The 20,713-nt window shown below is 37.3% G+C and overlaps 1 protein-coding gene across 6 annotated transcripts; it reads left to right on the top strand.

The window, feature by feature from the left end:
* The first annotated feature begins 799 nt into the window (after window positions 1–799).
* On the top strand, window positions 800–20,557 carry LOC149068078 (protein-L-histidine N-pros-methyltransferase CARNMT1). Of its 6 annotated transcripts, none has more exons than XM_089251668.1 (8): window positions 800–1,671; window positions 4,747–4,883; window positions 6,860–7,055; window positions 8,098–8,258; window positions 12,212–12,349; window positions 17,438–17,616; window positions 17,747–17,964; window positions 20,049–20,292. In XM_089251668.1, the coding sequence occupies exons 1-8, from the start codon at window positions 1,651–1,653 to the stop codon at window positions 20,151–20,153; spliced, it is 1,155 nt and encodes a 384-aa protein (XP_089107794.1). In that variant the 5' UTR covers window positions 800–1,650; the 3' UTR covers window positions 20,154–20,292. The 6 variants fall into 6 exon arrangements, with proteins under 6 accessions (XP_089107794.1, XP_089107799.1, XP_089107795.1 ...); XM_089251669.1 differs by having other exon boundaries at window positions 859–1,078; window positions 20,049–20,557; XM_089251670.1 differs by having other exon boundaries at window positions 1,044–1,082; window positions 20,049–20,271.
* Window positions 20,558–20,713: the final 156 nt, after the last annotated feature.

The following is a 20,713-nucleotide window of genomic DNA, read 5'->3' as shown; positions in this document are numbered from 1 at the left end:
TAGAATATTTCATACCTTCAAAAAGAAGTGGTTGATGACGTAAGCAAACTTTAAACCCCCCCCCCGTCATCTAAAGTCAGCAAATCCGAAACCCCCCCCCCCCGATGCTGACGTAATACTGAATGATCCTTAGAAGAGAAATATTATTTCTCCTCGATGGAATGACCCCTTTGGGATTCGAATGTCTGGAATTTTTAAGGATGCCCTATGGTCAGGGTGGATTTTCATCTCTGAAGAATCTCATACAAAATATGGTCAGAATTTATCAATGTGATTCATCCGGGGAATATGATTATTCAATTTTCAAACAAAAAAAAAAAAAAAAAAAAAATTTGTGGTTATTACTTAGCTGACCATATTTCCTCGAGAGAAATACGGGATATTGAGATTCCAAATACGGGAAAATACGGGACATCGCCACCAATTATCACCAAAAATGACGCCAAAACCGAGCAAAGTTGCCAAATATTGTTAAAATTTCGGAAAAATCACAATGACGGGAAATGAAACGTTACTGCAAATTTCAGTGGATTAAAATGAATTTCACAAAAAAAACGTTCACCAAGACAAATGTGGGAGATTAATATTCTCATTTATAGTTGTAATTATCATAATATAGTTTATTAGTTGAAAAATAATTTCAATCTTTGACTTCAATAAAGAATAAAAATTCAAGTAGACTTTGTGTAAAATACGGAAAAAACCGGGACACTTTTGCCAAAAAGTCGGGACGACCAAAAAAACAGAAAATACCGGGACTGTCCCGGGAAATACGGGACGTATGGTCACCCTAGTTATTACGATTGTTTATACTCTCACAACGCGAAATATCGTAAGTATGTTTTACGATCTTGTTGCGTGGGGAAACAAACGAAACATACACAACGTGTTGAGGCTAGTAGTTCATAGTTCACTTGAGCGCTAATTTCAAGCTCCTCGATTTATTAAAAAAAAATAAATCTTTTTTTATCTCCTGACCTAAATCTGTACACTGCCTGATTGTATAATTCGACCCTGATAAAGAGTGAATACTACTTTAGATGGTGCTGGTAGTCAATTAAAAGATCTGACTCGCGGCGTGAGTAAGAAATTACAATAGAATGCTTAGACATTGATATAAATTTCATTGAGAGAAAGGGCTCCTTGATCTTTTTTTTTTTGTATTGTGTGAAAATACTCATTTGAGATGCCCAGACTTGAAGCTGTCACAAAACTCAATGTCCAACAAGTCATTAGTTTCCATGTGCTGCTCCTATGCTAAACCATCCTATGCCGAAATATATAGTAATTTCACTGATCAAATAAGCTTTAAGGCTTTATATGAATAAATTTAAATTAGACTTTAATGTAGGCTGAGGCATGAGAGTTTTGGTCTGGGTCCATCAGTTTCTAAATGTACTGTTCCTGCGCTAAATTATTCCTATGTCAAAAGTATTAGCGATTTTAGTAAACACATAACTTTCATGACTGTATTGATGAATGTAAATGAGCTTTGTTCTGATGTAGTCTAAGGCTGTGGTTATAGTGAAGTGAAGAGGTAAGCGTAGGACGAAAAAAAATGCATAGGATTAGAGGAAGAGACGTCCACACATAGTAAAAGATGACAAGGATAGAGAAGGAGGCTGGAGATGTGGCTCTGAAATGTAAGAGATGATGATCCCCGCAGAAGAGGTAAAAAAAAAGAAAAAAAAAGAGATAGAAACAGACCAATCAGTAGATCGAGGTGAAAGCTAAACAGATTTTTCAAATCGCTCACCTCGTTGATTGGCCTCTTTCGACTTCTTTCTCGCACTGCTTGAGTATGTGAGGTGTAGAACAAAACAATATGATTGTTTTTTTTTTTTTGTCACTGGTCTCGTATCATGCTTTCCCGTATCTCATGGGAATTACGCCTTGCTATGTGGCGTAAAGATTCTGGTCTAGGTTTCCTAATGCAGTCGTAAGCTAAATGTTCCTGTGTTAAAAAATTGAAGGGATTTCGCTGAACGAATAAGTTTTGTGGATTTGTACTGACGAATTTAAATGAGCTTTTACTTTGATGTATAAAGGTATTAATAAATGTGTAATTTATATATTATAATATGATGTATAGAGGCAAAGTGGTTTCTCAAAGCATATGCCACAACACTTTGGGGGGGGGGGTGCTACTGAGAGTTGTCCTTATTAATGTGTGCTTATTCGATATTTCGAAGTGGTTCTTTGTTAGACTATTCTGGCAAGCCGCAGATACGTATCCACTAGGGCTAAGGATCCATGGGAGACAAAAATTTACGAATCATTTTTCTGAACCTTTCCACTACCACTTAAAGCTACCGCTTTCTAAAAACCTGCCTCAAGTTTTTCTTGAGGCAGGTTTTCTGTGCTGCATTTTCATGCTGCATGTGGCATATAAAACCTGGTTTAACATGTTTGTGACCCACGATGGGGTCACACTATTTTCTTACTGGATGTGTAGGACCAGGGAAGCAACTACATACTTTGTCAGCTGACACAAGCATGTATTTTGGCACCCTTGTGTAATGTAGAGAGAGAGAGCAGTTAAAGTGAATTTTGTTGCCCTCTGTAGTCCAACAGTTGAAAAAACAGACTGCTTACTCCCTGCTAGTTGTGGCCCTGTATGTGACCACCAGTGGGCCACGTACTTGGGAACATTACGTCGCTTCTGAAAGTCTCTGTCTATATTGGAGGCGTTAAATATTATGTATATGGCTACATGAGTAGTGTGTATCCATGTACTAGCATTGTAGTTTGATGGTCAGATTTAACTAAGGATCAACAAAGCACAAATTCAGATATAGCAAATGTGCAGACACAGTAACTGTTGCGCTGATAGAGCATTATTATTTTCTTAATGCATAGGTATACAGATAATGTGAAAATAATTTGATATAAACAAAATTAAAAGTTTTCAATGCAGTGCTATACTTTACTGATTGTAAATAGTACATGTACTCAGGGCTGGAACTGGAGGGCAGAGAGGGGGATTGCTCCGGGCGGAAAAATTTAGGGGGGCAAAGTAAGTTTTAGGGAGGGAAACAAAGAACACCATTATATAAAATTATCGAATTTCAAATTTGTGGGGAAGGCAAAATCATGTTTTCCCTTTGCAGCCAAAATCTTTGTTTCAGCCCTGCATGTACTTGACCACATATCATCATCGATAGATGACGGTATATTTTTGAAAATCTGCACCCCCAAAAATATCTTACCATGAACACCACTGAAGTCTAGGCAGTAGCGCATGTACTGTTGGAAGCCTTAGCAGGCTATATCCCAGGGTGGCAAATTTGAGGAATGAGTGACCAAAGAAAAATTAGAATGGGGGAAATATATAACCCTCAGTAAATCTGCCTCTGCCCAGATAACGAGGGACTATGTCAGGTTGACCAAAAGAATGATTCTTTTGGAATCCAGAGAAGCGATAAAAGCTATGGGTATAACAAGATTCTATGGGTTCGATTGCGTTGGAGCCGTGGGACAAAAGAGGTTGGGAAACTGATCTAGAGTGAGTTTATAATCACATGGAAATGAGCAAACAATTTGCACATGAGTGACAGAGCTTCAGCAAACATGTGAATAACCAAACGAATGACCTACAGAGGTAGGGACCAGGCTAGTGAGTTACCTAGAGCATGTGCAAGTATAATGAGTGACCAAAACAGTGTGCAAGCATGTGAGTGAGCAAAAGAGTGACTTGGAGCATGAGCAAGCATATGAATGGCCAAACGAGTGATCTACTGCAAGAGTGACCAGGTCAGTGAGTGACTTTAGAGTCACAGTGTACCTGCAGCAGTGAGGGGGAGGGCAGTGGGTGGCAAATTCATGGAAAGATTAATCAAGAAAATTAGACTAGAATGGGAGAAGGGTGGCAAAGTTATAAATGAACCTTTAAGTTTAGGTCCCCAACAGTTTCCAAATACACTGTTTCATGGATGGAGATTCTTCCAATTAGGGGCCGTTGAAGTATTACGTAAGCAAATTTTTAGCTATTTTTGAACCCCTTCCCCCCCCCCTGTCAGCAAAAGTCAGCAAAATGATGACTCCCCTCTCCACCCCCCCCCCTTGTCAGCAAAATGATGACTCCCCTCTCCACCCCCCCCCCTTGTCAGCAAAATTTGGTCATCAGCTCTGCCCCTCTGAATCCTAACTCATATTTTCATAAAGGGTGGTTGATGACGTAAGCATTATCCAAACCCCCCCCCCCCCGTCATAAAAAGTCAGCAAATCGGAAACCCCCCCCATCGATGATGACATAATACTTAATACTTGAATGCCCCCCCCCCCCCTTATTGATGAAATTGACAAAAATATTATCAACGATTTTAAATGGAGCCCTACTGTAAGTCCTGAAATGGATTCTATGGCGAAAAGAAAAAACGATAGGACATTTTTAATGAAATAAGGTGGGATGGCCAAAATTATGAGAAAAATATACCGAAATGTCTCGGGAAATGAGAGTCATATGGTCACCCTACACAATCTCCAAATTTCCCCGTTTATATGATTTTTCCTTCAGCAGCAAAACATTTCGTCACGTGACAGGCCACAGATTTCTTCAAGTCTGAGAATTGGCACCTATGAATGTTTCAAGTCCCACGCGTTTGCAGAATGCCCATGACACAACATATAAACGTCTTCCAAGTTAGCGGTATAACGTGTCTATTGGCATCAAATATTAATTGTGATTCTTTTATATATATGATCTTTCTTTTGTTTATGTTTGGTTTTTCTTCTCCTCTTCTCTAGATGGAGTATGTAGAGGTGACTGATCTGACTTATCTAGACACACCTTTTCGCGATCATAAAGATTATCAAGGATTAGATGATCAAGAATTAGAACACCTTCATTTTCAGAATGTCATCAACGCCTTCCGCTGTTACAAGTGAGACATTTTTTTTTCTCTCTCTTTTGAATCAATTCTATAGTATACACATACATGCATCTTTTTTTTTCTTTATATCAGTTATCACAAAAGTACAAAAAAAAAGTCATATATAATGAGTACGGATTATAAAAAGAACCTCCCTATAATGAGTGGTTTGCAAAAGATTGTGAAATGGCTAATATTTAAGATACAGTTGACGCTCATTTTTATGAACCCATTATTTCTTGCCCATTGCTTGATAATTATTTCGTAAAATCGAAAGTTCGTAAATGAGAGAGACGAAAATAATTCAGGAAATAAAAAAAAAAATGTGTTTGTCATTCACCTTTATTAGATTTCCGCAAAAATCACTTACTTTTGTTTGCTTCATTGCAACATTTTGGTAAATATAAGATTCCGTAGAATTGATGTGGGATTGCATTTCGAAATATTTTCATAATGTTAAAATGCCTCTGGAATCACTTGCCGTTGAAGTTTTTGTTGTACTTTAATCGGAGGACAATTTACTCAATGTAATTTTTTTAATCCCGAACTTTTTAGTGATTTCTATTTTTGTGAGATATTTCCCATATTAATTTCTTTCAAAATTTTTTTCCCCATCCACTGTCAAGCACAATCTTTTCCATTTTGTTGCCATTGCAAAGAGGAAAGTAGATGAACAGCAGTTGGCTGAAGTAGAGTTCGATCGACTCTTGACTTAGAAATCACCTATCAATAACCAATGTTTCATATCATTTCTGAAACCACCAGTTCATCCAATCATAATGCACAAAGAGTTAATTACGTTGTCAGCGCATCTTCAATCGCGCCAATAACCGAACCCATCTTCCTGGCACATGTTCGCAAAACAACTGTATGTTATTGATTGACTCTTAAAGACACGTAGAACGTCCTAATTGAAGCTTACCTTTGATTACTATGAACTCGTAAGCAGCTGGAAGAGTACAATAATCAAAATATAATAATGATAGCACACAAGAAAAATAAAGTTCATAAAATATAGAGTTGATAGAAATGAGATTTCCTAAAATAGAGTACATTTTAACATTAGCTCTATGGCATGCTGTTCGGGACAGAGGACCAGTTCGTGAAAAATATGTTCGTAATTTGGAGGGTTCCTAAAATCAAACGTCGACTATTCGTAATTTGGAGGGTTCCTAAAATCAAACGTCGACTGTACAAAATTTATTCAGATATAGTGAATTAAAAATTATAAAACGTTTGTTATAACATCAATGAAATTTGCCAAAATGCGTTTTCAGTTCTTCCTCATGAAAAATTGTATGGATTACTATCACTTATCACATATGCTCCTTGTAAACATTACTATTAGGTACTTCTAACAAATGGATGGACTAGCAAAGAAAAGTTGCATTCTTTACCTCTTCGTATTTTTAGGCCTTCCCACTACACGCATGAGATATGTAATTTTTTTTCTGCTTCAACTTTTGTCCCTCTCGGAACCTAGAGACCACAGCTTATTTGATTAGAACTCACATTTCAAATTCGTTCCTAAATCGCTGAACAAATCGTGATAAAGAAACTTTTTGATAGACATAAAAATCCTAACGAGCTCATACATCCATGAAATTGGGCAGTTATTTTAACTCGCTAAGTCGTTTTAAGAATACAAATTTTCTATGCAAAAATTTCTTTGAGAACCTAGTACCGTGAAACCAAATCTCAACTCTAAGAGTCTATTGTAATGCAGTTAAAGCAGGAATTTTCTACAATTCATAATGTGGGAAAGAGAAAAAATTGAACTTCGCAAGAAGTCTGTTGTAACCATAATTTTCCTCATGGTTATGAGCTTTCATTATAACAGAATTTTTCAGTGTGAATTTCCTTTATTGAACTAGTCTGATTGTATTTTTTGATCGACCCTTGTATTTCGCTCTAAAAGAAAAAGGTATGAAGTAGCACTTCCAAAGTTCCCAATCTTAGCCTATGTGTCTTTTTTTCTTTGTTTATAGAGTTCACTGCTGTCGAAAGCTGTACAAAACTACCAAGTACATCCAGTCGTTGCCACCTTCTCAACGAGATCTGCTGAAAAGTCACAGGAGCCATCTTCATAAAGTGCATACATCCATCTTACATAACTATGAGATAATCAAGTTGATGCTTCAAGATGTTGCCAGCATGTTCGAAAATACCAACAGGAAAGATATTGTAAGTTTTGTTTTGATCCTGCTCAGCGAATGCACAGTGAAATGCCTATGCAGGGTGTTTCAAATTTTTTGTCCATAGGCCTGTCTTTGCTACTGTTGACTTTTGAAGTATACTTCTAATTACAAAAAGTTTTCGAATGACATGCAGTTTCTCAAAATGTCCTAATTTTTTTAAGTGGTTGTATACAGGGTTCGTTGATATATATCAGTCGATATATATCGCAATATATATATCCGATACTTATTTTCAAATTATCAAGACGTATGATTATTTTTGATATTTTCAGTCGAAAAGGATTTGGTAAACGAGTTTATCAATCATGAATTAGTTCATCTGTAAATAAGTAAACAGATTTGTTCAAACATAAAATATTCGGTTGAGAAGGGTTGGTACCTTCAGTCAAGAATGAGATTGATATTTTCAGTTCAGAGGAGTCAGATATTTTCATTCAACGATGGTTTGACATTTTCAGCCATGGATAAGATAATATTTTCAGTCATAAATGGCTGATATTTCCACTCAAAAATGGACTGACGTTTTCAATTGAGGATGGATAAATATTTTCAGCTAAGAATTGTTTGATATTTTCAGTTTCACGTTTTAAGTTGTAAATGGCTGAGATTTTCTGTCAAAAATGGGCTGATATTTTCAGTAGGGGATCGATGGTTTGATATTTTCAGTAGGGGATCGATGGTTTGATATTTTCAATCGTTGATGGTTTGGTTTGATATTTTCAGTCAAGAAAAAAGTGTCGATTTTTCCAAAAATATCATATTTTACCCACTTCTCTAGTTAAATGTGAAAAAAGATTTAAAATATCTTATTAATAATTATATTAATAAACTAATATTTTAGACATTTGAAGAAAAAAAATTGCTTGGCCACCAAGAATTTTTGCTGGCGTTTTTTTTTTTTTTTTTTCATTTGTCCTGCCTTGAGGGTCTCATTTAAGTCTGAAACACTCAGAATTCTAGAGTTGAAGTATCTTAATTTGTCTAGAGAGAGCATATTTGCACACATTATGGGTATCAATATCTTTCAGAAATCATCTTCTGTTATGGTTTCCACTGGTGATATAGGAAGAGTCCTGAGCGTTTTCAAGCAGATCCACAGGGAATGGACTTCAGAAGGCAAAGAAGAGAGAGACGCCTCCTTCCAACCGATTCTAAATGAAATTGTTAAAAGATTCCCTGATCCAGAAAAGTAATTTATTTTTCATACTTTTCTTTTTTTCCAAATTTGTAATGAATTGGTTCATGCGAGATATTGCCTTTGGTCTGTATGGGTATTTCCTAAAGTCTGCATGAATATATGAGGTACATAGTTCTAAGTACTGTCGCCTGTTTTCCAAATCAGAAGTGGAAAAAAAAAACATTTTCTCCTCAGCTATTTCTCAAGGATTTTTAATTAAATACTTAGAGCAGGGTTTGACAAATCCCAGGGCTGAGGCAGCACCTCCTAGTTAGGGAAGGCCTCCGCAGTCTGCTAGTGATGTCAGTAAGTAGTCCATTTTCCCCTCAGAATATTCGGGGGGAAAAAATTCCCTTGCTCGTCGTCGTTGTGAGGAAAAGAAATGATCAGGCTCAGAATTGATGATTTCTATGCTCCACATCCAATCAACATGCGGTATTTGTAAGCCAATCAGGAAGATTCTATGCCAAAATAAGAAGAAACGAAATAGGATATTGTGTTTCAAAATGTGGCAAACTTGCTAAGTAGTCTGAATGATGTTTATGGCAAACAGTGCAGAGGCCTTCTATCTCTAGGAGGTGCTGGGTGAGGCCGACTAGAAAATCGGTGACAGCACCTAAAATGTTTTATATGTGATTGCTTAAGGTAGGGGGTCTTCTATCTTTCAGACAGTATTTCAAATTGAAACTTTCCATGAAGCCTGTGCAAGCCACCAACTCATGTAATTGACATCTTAATTGAAGTCGTCATACCCCCCCCCCAAGATAAATGGGGACAAAAATTCTGAAATAATTCTTTTCACTAATTCTGAAATTTTTTTTTATTAATTACTAATTCAATTAATTCTGAGATTAATTTTAATCAGAAATCACTTTAAATGTTTTCATTTCTATAATTCTGAATTATTTTTCCTTCTCAATATATCTTGAAGTAATTTCCTTCAATAATTATGCAATTATTCTTTTGTTGATTGTGAAATTATTGCTATTGGGAAATGCAAAATGATTTGTTATTGATTTATAAATTATTTATTTATTTTTGCTAATTTGGAAATTATTTGTTTCAAAGGTTAAAATTATTTCTTTAAGTAATTTTGAGTTTTCAAAATCAATTTGTTCCAGAATTATTTCTTTCATTTATTCTAGAATTATTTCTTTCATTTATTCTAGAATTATTTTTTTCCATCGATAGAGTTAATTCTTTCAATTGTAGAATTATTCATTCTGTTTATTCTAGAATTATTTCATTCATCAATTCCGAAATTATTTTCATTGATTCTAGAATGAATCATTTTTAACGTTTTCATCCATTTTCTGAAAATGGTCAGTGGGCCACTACAAAAAGCTGTGAAGGCCAAATGTGGCAGAGCATCTGCAGGCTATGCATTGAAGGACCCTCCCGCCCCCAGCTTAAGGGGTCATAAGTCCCAGAAAAGTCTAAAAAACAGTTTAAGAGTCTGAAAGACTTTTTCCTCCGAAAAAAAAAACAAAAAAACCATGATTGGCTCTTAAGACATTTGGCTGACGCCTAAATTTTTTTTTCAAATTTGTCAAGCCCTGACTCAGAGAGTGGTGCCTTGACTTACGAGATGAATTTATTCCTGAAAGTGAATCACATCATGAAAATTGTGTGTGTTGGAGCTAAAATTTGCTAATAACTGCGACCTTTTTTAATTTGTTTCACATCAGGGTATGAAAAAATTATGATTTTTTTAAATTTTAAATCATTTTTTTTAAATAAAATTAACTGTCTACTTATTAATTAAAACAAATCTTGTTAATCATCATAATAATGCATATTTTCATATCACCTAACTGCTTTTTTCTCCTAATTGCTCACATTTAATTAAGCACTAATGAATAAACTGCAAGCAAAAAATATGACCACCAAAAATCTGTGTTTATGTAACATGTAAGGCCATTGAGCCATTCAGCATCAACTAAATAAAACAAATTCTATTGACAAGATTGTTTCTTGCACAATTAATGGACGTGTTTCCGACTTGCACGATGTTGCTTAATATAGTTTACACATTTTTATTCTTTCACAGATTTAATGGGTTTTGGTAAAAAAAAAAAACAAGCGAACTTAAAATTTTAGTGCGAAAGTCGAAAGCCTAATGATATTTATGTTGGTACAACATGTATTATTGTTTTGAATCAGTGATTAGGGCATATAATTCAAGGCTTTATACAAAAAATAATTCCACTGTTTTTTAATGTGGGGGAACCCTTGTGCCACATTGTAATGCACTGAAAATACTCGGCGCAGTTAAGCTAAGTGCTAAGTTCAACTCCCTATATTTTTCTGCAATTTTTTTCCATGTGCAAAATCTAGAAATAGAGGTTTTCTTTCTGCACTGTATCTGGGGATTAAGTTCACATCTATATACCCCAAAGATTTTCTACAATTCTTTTAGGCACAAATGTTACCACGTATATCAGTAACATGCAAATCATACCAGGTTACTTTTACCTTGTTTTACATCCACACTGTATTAATTACTCGTATACATTGGCATACACAGTTCCAACTCCCCCCCCCAAGCTGAGATTGTAGTTTTCTTTTTGCAGGAAAAACATAACCCTCCCCCTTGAGAAAATTCTGCGTATACCTACGCTCGTATAAAAATCAGTTAATTTTGGTACAGCACAATGAATGAATAAATACCACCAGAGCCTTATGTCCCGTTGCAGAGATCTTTTCCAGCCTGATTATGGTACAGCAGTGAAGTCATGCTACTCCAACTTGCCTGGTTATTGAAAAAAATTTATTCCTTCACAGAGTAAAACCGTTGATTTATGAAATTTTCATTTGTTGTTTTCTAAAATTCCAAGTATATGATGCACTGTAGCATGTTGCCATATTTGCTGGACTGTGTTTTCTAAACATGATAAATCCTCCAGTCGCGGGCAGTTTCTGAATTTTTTCTGTACAAAATCGCAGCGTATTCTTTATCCACTATGTATATGGAACAGCGTCAGAATAATAAGCGTTGCCTGTCGCTGGAGGGGAGTTAAAAGTCTGACCATAGGAAAGCTATGACAAGTGATGTTTTCATGCAAATAAAAGGTTCGTTCTTCAGTAGGGAGAAAAAGAAAAAAAATCTAGGGTTGCTGGCATGCTGCTTTCACTAAAACACTAAAGTGTAATTTTTCTAGCTAAGCATGTATATTCGTGTCTCGGGTTTGTATGGCTCAGAAATTGCTATTTCGAACATGCCTCAAAATGTTATTGGAAGTAAAAACTGAATTTGAAAGAGTAAAAAGTTCTTTGTTGAGAAAACTGGAAAAAAAGCACAAGCAGTTTTCATTCTTGTATTTCAAGTGCAGAAGCCTGCTGCCTAGATCAGTGTTGTCCAGCTAGAACCCTAGAAATACTAGGTTATATACGTATGCCAACAAAGAATGTGATATCGCAATTGCAGACATATTTTATAATCATGTTACCCAAAACACATGAATAGAATCTTCCAGCATGAAGTAAGCACATGCCAACTCTTCATAATCAAACTATAGCATCGCTTATAAAATAAATACGTTAAAAGATGTTTGTGAATTCATACAGTATAGTGCATTCTAACATAGCTATTGGCATACAGTGAAACCTGTACGAAACGGAACATCAAGAGACTGAAGTAATATTCCATTTTAGACGGACTTCCGTTATATAAAGGTGCAAATCAAAGTAGTAATCATTGAGCAGACTATATTTTGATTCCGTTTAAGACAGGTTTCCGTCTCATACAGCGTACGTCTAAGAAAAGTTTCACTGTAATTGTTCAAAGGATGCAAGAGGTAGCAAACCGAATGAGGTTGTTTTTATTTATTTTTTACTTTCTAGCTCAATATGTGCTTGTACGGATGAGCATTTTTAACGAGAACTTTATTATTATTTGATAGTTTACTGCGCCTATTTTTGTACAAGCATGCCAGTTTTTCTCATATGCATGTGTACATATTTAGGAGGGGAGACATCAAGATTCTCGTGCCGGGAGCCGGACTCGGTCGACTGCCGTACGAAATTGCCAAAAAGGGTTTTGTCTGCCAAGGAAATGAGCTTAGCTTGTTCATGCTGTTTGCTGCCAATTTCATACTTAACAAGTATGTTTTGTAGAATATTTTTCTCCATAGAAATAGTGAAACCTTGCTATATAATGAGTCTCCATATAAGGATAAATCCCTCTGCAACAATATTTTTTCAAGCCTTGTTTGGAAACGTCTATACTCCTATGCTGCCTTTCGATATAACTGTAATCCCTCTATAACAATATTTTTTCTTGATCCTCAGGATATCGTTATATCAAGATTTTGTAATGTTTGCAGAGGTTTTTTTCTTCTTTCAGCAGCATTTTCTCTGGCACCCTGTTTCGATTTCCAACTACAAATGATTTGCCAGTCTTTTCATTACGAGATATGAACATATACTGCCTCCAACAGAAAAAGTGCAGGGATGTCGCAATGAGTATGCAGTGTCCGATTTCTGCAGATTCCGATATAGGTCATCGGGACAAGCATTTTGATATGTTGCGGGGGTGGGGAGTCTTTCAATATAGAATCATAATTCAATTATGTTACATATCAACATGCATGTCTAAACCTTCATCAGAATCTGCAGGAATCTGATGCTGCATCCTGCAGGGTTCGCACATCCTTACAAACTCCTTAAATACTCCTAACTTTTCATTTCCTTCTGGAAGGGCCCTTATAACTCCTTACTTTTTGCAGCCATCCCTGAAAAAGTCTTTTTTTTTTTTTTTCTCTGAAGGGATGATCTTTCTTAGAATAGGCATTCCCCAGGGTGATGAATAGCATTGCCTAGAAAAATAAGAGGAAGCTTCCCCCGAATATAAAGAGGAAGAAAAGAGAAAAAAAACCGTTCTCTTCCTTTGTAATAGGAAATGTGAAAGCAGGGGATGTGATTGGAACATCCAATGGTTGTGCATACCTGCCAACCGTTACGATTTTGTCGTATTTAGTAAATTAATACGATTATACGCTTTTGCTTCTAAAAATGCGATTTTTCACCAAATCGCTAGTTTTGACGTGTTTTCCTGCCTATGTCGCAAACTGGTCAGCGTTGGAAATCGATTGTCCGTAGAACAACATCACTCCGCTGAACCAGTAGCCGAAAATTCCCCCATGCCCAGTGGTGAGAAAGTTTTTTTAAGTTTTTACTTATGCGGCGAAACGATGTCTCGAACCTCCTATATTACGCAGTATACTGAGTGCAGACCTCGCAGCCTTCCTATTTTTCCTACTTTCGCCGCAATCGTCTTTTTTTTTACTGCAATTCTCTCCTACTATTCCTATTTTATCCCTCCTTTCCATTTGCTTACAGCCAATATCTCACTACGAAAATTCCGAGAAACCGCAAAATGTCACTGCTTTCCGCAGTTTTTTTGACGTGTTTTATTCACATTACAACTCGCTACTGAAAAAGAAAAAATCCAGTGGGGAAAGCGAATCTGTTTCGCAGATTGGTTGCCGTAAATAAAAAGGCAAAAAAAAGAGGAACAGGCTCTATCCACACACAAGAGATTCTATGAGAGAGAATGGGTTTCTCTCTCCTGGTATCCTGTAACGAGCGTTCATCCCTGAAGCCAGGTTTTCCTAGGACAGGGGTGGGAACTCTGCGCCAATTGCGCCAAAACTAATATCTTGCGCCATCCTGCTCCAATAGCGTATTTTCGCATTTTCCTGCGCCAAATAGCGAATTTTGCTTCAGTATGTCCGGAATTTCGGAAAGGACGCCAAAAAAATTTTGTTCCTGCTAGCCACGAAACGTTTCTTTACGAGAGAGAAAAGCGTGTTTTATTCCACTATACTTAAACTATCGGCCCCTGATCGGGCTTAACCATCGCGAAACCCCGATATTGTCCGTGATCGTGGAACTGGAGATGGCTTGCAATGCCTTTCGGCTTTAAAGTGCAAATTCGAGTGTTTCCGTTTAAAAAAAAAAAAGTCGTCACTGGAAGCAGCAGAAATTACTGTAGTCGATTGTCATTGTGTTAAATCCCGATGTTTCGTGAAAAAAAATTTTCATTCCGGGAGTAAAAAGCGCATATCCGCCAAATTACGAATGTTAGTTTAGAAACTTTGCCGAATAACGAGCGTTAAATCGCTAATTTTGCCGAATAACGAGCGTTAAATTGCTAATTTTGCCGAATAACGAGCGTTAAATCGCTAATGTTGCCGAATAACGAGCGTTAAATCGTCAATATCGCCAAATAACGAGCGTTAAATCGTCAATCTCGCCAAATAGCGAGTGTCAGATCGCCAATCTCGCCAGATAATGAGTGCTGAATCGCCAAACATAGAGTTGATTGTTCCGAAATTCTCTCCCATTTTGCAACAATTTCTTTCCAAGTATAAAAAAATTAAAAACTTATAAATTTTTTTTAGCTCATTTGAAGTGCTGCTGTTCAAGGCAGCAAATAGTGCCCACAGTAAGCAAAAATCATCTTAAATAGACGGGTGCAAAAAATTTTATGACAGCCGCTCTTTCAAACAAGGTGTCAAAAGCCTAAAACACCAAAAACAAAAATCAAGCTGACGAAAAGATGTTTGATAACAAAAGACAATGCAGTTTTATTTTGAAAAGGGTTGAGGGTTAACGAAAATATTCTTGTTAATTTCACTGTTCCAATTTATAAATATCTGCTCCAAATCCCATATTTTGCTGCTCCAAATCCCGAATTTGCTGCTCCAAAACTGCTCCGAATCCTGAATTTTGCTGCTCCGAAATGGACTTAGTCACTTCCCACCCCTGCTAGGAGTATGCTTTTTGCGCCGCATGAACCTATCTGGATCATTTCGTGTCGGCAGAAATGAGTTACATAATGACGTTACGCATTTGCGTTTTCCAAGCGTGGCGCATTGGCTCAGGACGGCTATATAGTATATGACCCTGGTGTCATCTACTCTATCGGCTGCATGCTCCGGTTTAAAGGGAAGAGACACAACACGAAAATAAGGGAAGATCGCAGAAGCAGTCTGCTAATCACGCCCGACGTAAAGCGCTGTCGTGAGCCGTATTGCGCTCTGTAGGAAAACAGTCGTACTGCTTTTCATATTGATGAATAGTCGGCATGTCGCGCTGGGTGATTCACGTTGCGCGCGACATAGAAAACCTGCTAGTAAAATAGTAAAACCCGGCTTTTAAAAGTGGCAGCCCGAGCCACGTCTGGTTACGGGGGGGGGGGGATGAGCCGATCAGCCGCTATAGCTGAACCCACCTTTTTTAACCTTCAGAAAATAACTTTAGGGTATCTTTATGTTAGGGGTCATTCAAGTATTACATCAGCATGGATGGGGGATTTTCGATTTGCTGACTTGATGATGTGGGGGGGGGGAAGGAAAGATTCTTACGTCATCAACCACCCTTTATAAAAAATATGAAATATTCTTAATGGCGTCTTACTCGGTGCGCGAAAAACGAGTAAAACTTTTCACTAGTTTGTGGGCACCTGAACTAACATTCTCCCTATTGAGTCCCCTACAGAGCCACTCTAGTGATCTTCAAATACTTAGCGGATCCAAATGCTCTGGAGCTGTGCCGCACATCATATAAGTGATTCGTGATTATGCCGCAGATCACTTAAGTAATCTGGGAATGTGCCGCGGATAACTTGAGTGATGTAGAACCGCACTGGTGGCAGGGCCAATGCTCTAAAACTTTGTCACATGTCACTCAAGGGATCGCTTAATGTGCCACAGATCGCTTAAATGGTCTGGAATTGTGCCACGAGTCACTGAAGCGATCTGTAAATGTGTCACTTGGTTCATTGTTAGAAAAATAGATTTAGGGGCAGGCCACATCATAACGCCAGGGCCACATTTGGTCCGCACAGGCCGAATGTTTACCGCGGGTCAAGGGTTACCAAGGGCTTAGAGAGGTAGGGTCGCAATGAATTTCTTGAGCAATTTCGGGTTCTTAGCCTTCAAATAGCATTGAAATTAACAAAAATTGATTATAATAACATATAAAGATATTTTGTTTCGAAATTGTAAAAAATATTTTTACAATTCTTTTAAAAAATATTTTGTGGATTAAAAAAATAAATTTTCGATCATCCGGGTGGGGGGGGAGCCCCCAATTCAGATTCCACCAATAAGCGTTAGGAGGAAGGGAGACAGAGCGCTGACAGGGGGAGGGTGAGAGTTTTGCTGACTTTTTCTGACAAGAGGGGTGAGTCAAAAATTGCTGAAAATTTGCTGACGTAGTACTTGAACAGCCCCTTATTTTAAAGCATACATGTGCTCAACACATGGCCTAAATGTGGCCTGCCTCAAGTGGCTCCTGGCAAATTCTTACTTCAATTGAGCTGCCCGCGGCACATTCCCAGATTGTTTGAGTGAGTGATTTCCAGGGGGATGGGGCTTTCTTTCTTTCAAACCAAGCACAACTCAGGTCTATTACCATCTATGGGCAATTTACTATCTAGGAAGTTGTGCTGGAAGTGTGTGTGTGTGCCTAGGGTTGCTGCAAATATAAATAATTTTGTAAGAAAAATCTTTGTCGGCTATGGTTTTTATTTTGAATAATTGGAGGGGGAATGAATATCACTTAGAATTTTTATAATTTATGTGATGCTGTTATGAGTTATATTTTTGAACGAAACTTGAGGGTTTTAGAACTCTGGTGACGACAGAAAACATTCATGTGGATTGATTATTTTATGAATTCTTATGATGCTGGGTAACAAATCAAAACTTGTAATTTTTGAACCACTTCTACATCCATATTTTTGAGAAGAGGGAAAGTTTGTTTGCAAATTAAAAATAAATTTGCATATGTGCCCCGCCCCTTTTTTTGCTGTAAAACTTGTAAGTTATGAAGTTTGCCATGACTCCTTAAAAACAGCTTGAAACTCCTTAAAAACTCCTTACTTTTCATTTTGAAAATTTTGTATGAACCCTGTCCTGATTACAGCCTCCAACACAACCACTCCTCCCTACAGGGCAATTTGCTTATATGGCTTCAGTGACATAGCCTGGTCGTGTTTGGTCTGGTCTGTGTACCAAGGTTTATCAACGTGACTGGTGAGAAACAAAAAGGGTGTTCAAATGTGCATATGTATAGAATAGTCCCAGTTTGCTTAGTATAAATAGAAGTTTCCATGTTAGTTTCCTCTAGCTTTGGGTATATACTCAATTTTGAAGATTTCTTTTCGTTTTCATAACCCGCAGGTGTCCGGAAGCGAACATCTACAGGTTTCATCCCTGGGTTCATCAGTGTTACAACAACTTGACCACAGATGATCAAGTTTATTCGATTCTTTTTCCGGACGTCAACCCATCAGATCTTCCAGATGAAAAAAACTTCTCGATGGCTGCTGGCAGCTTCACAGAAGTATACAATATTTTGAGTGAGTTTTTTTAATAATATTTTTAGCCAGCTTTTCCACAAGACCGAATAGATGTTCTAAACTGATTAGTACATAGCTGGAATTAATTGTGAAAGCCTCCCAAGATAAGTTATGTTTTTATCAATTTCAGATGATTGGAACTGCGTAGTTACTTGTTTCTTCCTTGATACTGCTCACAATGTTGTTGCCTACATCGAAACTATTTGGAAAATTCTAAAACCAGGAGGATTTTGGATCAATATGGGGCCTCTCCTATATCATCATGCCGATGTAGCAAATGAAGATTCGATCGAGCCCACTTACCAAGATATCAAGACTATTGTTCAAGAGATTGGTTTTGTATATTGTGTAAGTGAAATTCAATCTTCTGTAGAGCATCTCAAAGATGACCGTTTGATTTGCACCGTTTTTGTCAATTTTGAGGAGCAAATACGAGCCAGTCTCAAATTTGAAAGTCTCCACAGAGAGCAGGCAGACCTTAAACATGATACTTACATAATATGAAAATTTAATCATTTACCATTTTCATTTCAAATGCCAGAGAGATGGCAGTACCAACATACACAACTCTGACAACATAAAGCGTTATGGGGCACACATATATAACTCAGAACACACATTCTGGCATGTACTGATTTGTTAGAAATCCTACAGAGGAATGTGTACAAGGTGCATGTATGGTTATATTGCCGCTATGGTGGTCGAGTGGTCATAATGACAGACTCACATCACGAGGACCTGGGTTCAAACCCCACCGTTGCCATAGTGGTGGTCTGCTGAAGCTGGTTTTCTGTGGTGCTCAACTTCAAGGCGCGAATGCGAGCCAATCTCCCCATTAAAAAGTCTCGCCACAGAGAGCAACAGACCTACAAACAGCAGAAATGTAATTCAATCATAACACATCACTCACTCCTGAAATATAGGTGGCAGCACTGAAAAACTAAACACAACACTACATATGCGCTCAGACTAAGGTACACACACACAGTTACACCTCTGGCACAACTCACTTGGTAGTAAATCGCCCATAAATGGTGATAGACCTGAGTTGTGCTCAGTTTGAAAGAAAGAAAGGTTAAGTTGTATGAATTTTGGTTAGTTATTAACAAGTAACCTCCATTTCGTTATTAACAACCAAAGTGTTTAATTTGTGTTTGGGTAGTTTCTGTGTCAGAAGTGAGATGAAGGGAATATAGAAGAATCTGATTGGGTAGTAAGACCAAGGAACCAGAAGATAAGTTGGTGACTGTTGGACGAGAGACCACATCTAATGCTCTGGTTCAGGCATCTATGCAAATAAAAGTGATTAAAAGAATTATTCTCATTGATTCTATTATATATACGTAAATCGTGGTATGTCTTGGAGGCCAAGCGAAACAGTTTCTTTAATGTTATTTGATTGGCTGGTCGAATGATTCAGTTGGAGAGTCTATTCACTTGTTACTGGGTGTTTGACATATTTGTGTCTACAGGATTTATGGAAAATTCAGACAACAGTTCAGCACAAGTGAGGGACTAAATGAGAAAGGGATCTAGTGAGCAAGCTAGCTCTAGTTATGGCCGGTTTTGCAGTCTCTTTTAATTTCAAATCCAGCAAGTTGGACTAAAGCAGAGCTGTCAGATTTTCAGCTCCTTTGCCTTATAGCAATATGTTTGCAGTCCATCACCCTACTGGCACGTGGTCACTCAATTGCTTTCACTTACTCACTGACTTGTTCATTCGAACCACTCCTTTGCTCACTCACTTGTTCACCTACCCATTTGCTTGCCTGTGCACCAAGTGCTGAACTATTGTCGGTGAATTTTCTTTCCTGTGAATCTTTCCTAACACTTGTCCAAGCCAGGGCCCCATCAAACTCTTCTGTAACATGGATGCAGTGTAGCTTAGTGGCTCGCGGACCTCATTAAAATGCCATATGTGGTCTAAGGGTTAGCTAGAGGCAAGATTTTTGACTTTTTAATTAATGCTAAATTTTTTAAATACAATCTTTGCATCTCCAAAATTCCACTTATACCAACTTGTTGAATTACTGTTTTAAAAAACATGACTAAACATATACAGTGGAACTTTCATATAGTGATACTCTCTAAGGATCAAGAAAATATCATTGTAGAGTGATTTATCAGTGTTTCACTGTATATACACAGGGTCGCAACTAGATACTTTGTCACCTGGGGCAAGAAGGAATTTTGGCGTCCCTTGCATGTAGAGGAAGCAGTTAAAGGGTGAATTCGGCGCCCCTTCTGGTTCAGTGCCCGGGGCACCAGACCTGCCTGCTCCCTCCTAGTTGCAGCCCTGTATATACATTCAAAGAAACAAAAAAAAAATGTTCACAAAATCTTTGACCGTGAAATCGAGAATTTACTTTTAAATTTTGTTTGATGTCACTAGTGTTATAAAACTGATCTGATTCATCATGGTATTTTTCCAGAGAGAAGAAACAGATGTCATCACTCCATACTGCCAAAACCCCAAATCAATGCTTACATACACGTATAAGAGTATATTTTTTGTTTGCGAAAAACCTACAGCGTGACATTCTACCTAAAGACCTTAGTGCTGGTGTTCTCCCTGAAAATAAACTAAATTCATTACATCATTGTATATATATATCATCAAAGGTAATGTAAAAAGTCAGTGCAAAGTAATAAATTGTTACATTTTCTGTGTCTTTCATCATTTTCTTTACTGGTGTTTCATTTAACTTTTCTATACTACTAAACTGCACATCCCCCAAAGCAACATATTTTGCAATGAGCGCTCAGCTGATTAAAAATACACTGCAGTAAAAATTCTCAAGATAGTGTTTTCCTATTATATTCTTCCTAAAATTGTCTGTGTACGTCGCAGTTTTTGTTATATTCTGTTTTGCAGCCCGTACATGCACCTTGTATACATTCCTTTGGGGAATTTCTAATAAATCGGTGCATGCCTGTACGCGGTGTTCTGAGTGGCTTTAATGTATATATGTTGTCAAAGCTATGTATATTTCATACTCTGGTGGTACTGCTGCTGTCATCTGCGTTCCTTATTTTGAAGTGAAAATGGTAGATGCCTGAATTTTTTCTTATATAAGCATAGTGTTGGAAGGTATAC

This window comes from Pholcus phalangioides, unplaced genomic scaffold (assembly GCF_987345545.1).
Source record: "Pholcus phalangioides strain wild (caught in Gottingen) unplaced genomic scaffold, Ppha-v1.0 ptg000027l_1, whole genome shotgun sequence".
Classification (NCBI taxonomy): Eukaryota; Metazoa; Arthropoda; class Arachnida; order Araneae; family Pholcidae; genus Pholcus; species Pholcus phalangioides.
This window is presented reverse-complemented; position numbering and strand designations above follow the sequence as displayed.

Coding starts and splice junctions, on each gene's coding strand:
- LOC149068078 (XM_089251668.1), top strand. CDS start 1,651: ATGATGATCCCCGCAGAAGAG. Junction 7,056..8,097: donor ATACCAACAGGAAAGATATT/GTAAGTTTTGTT, acceptor AATATCTTTCAG/AAATCATCTTCTGTTATGGT. Junction 17,617..17,746: donor AGAAGTATACAATATTTTGA/GTGAGTTTTTTT, acceptor TATCAATTTCAG/ATGATTGGAACTGCGTAGTT.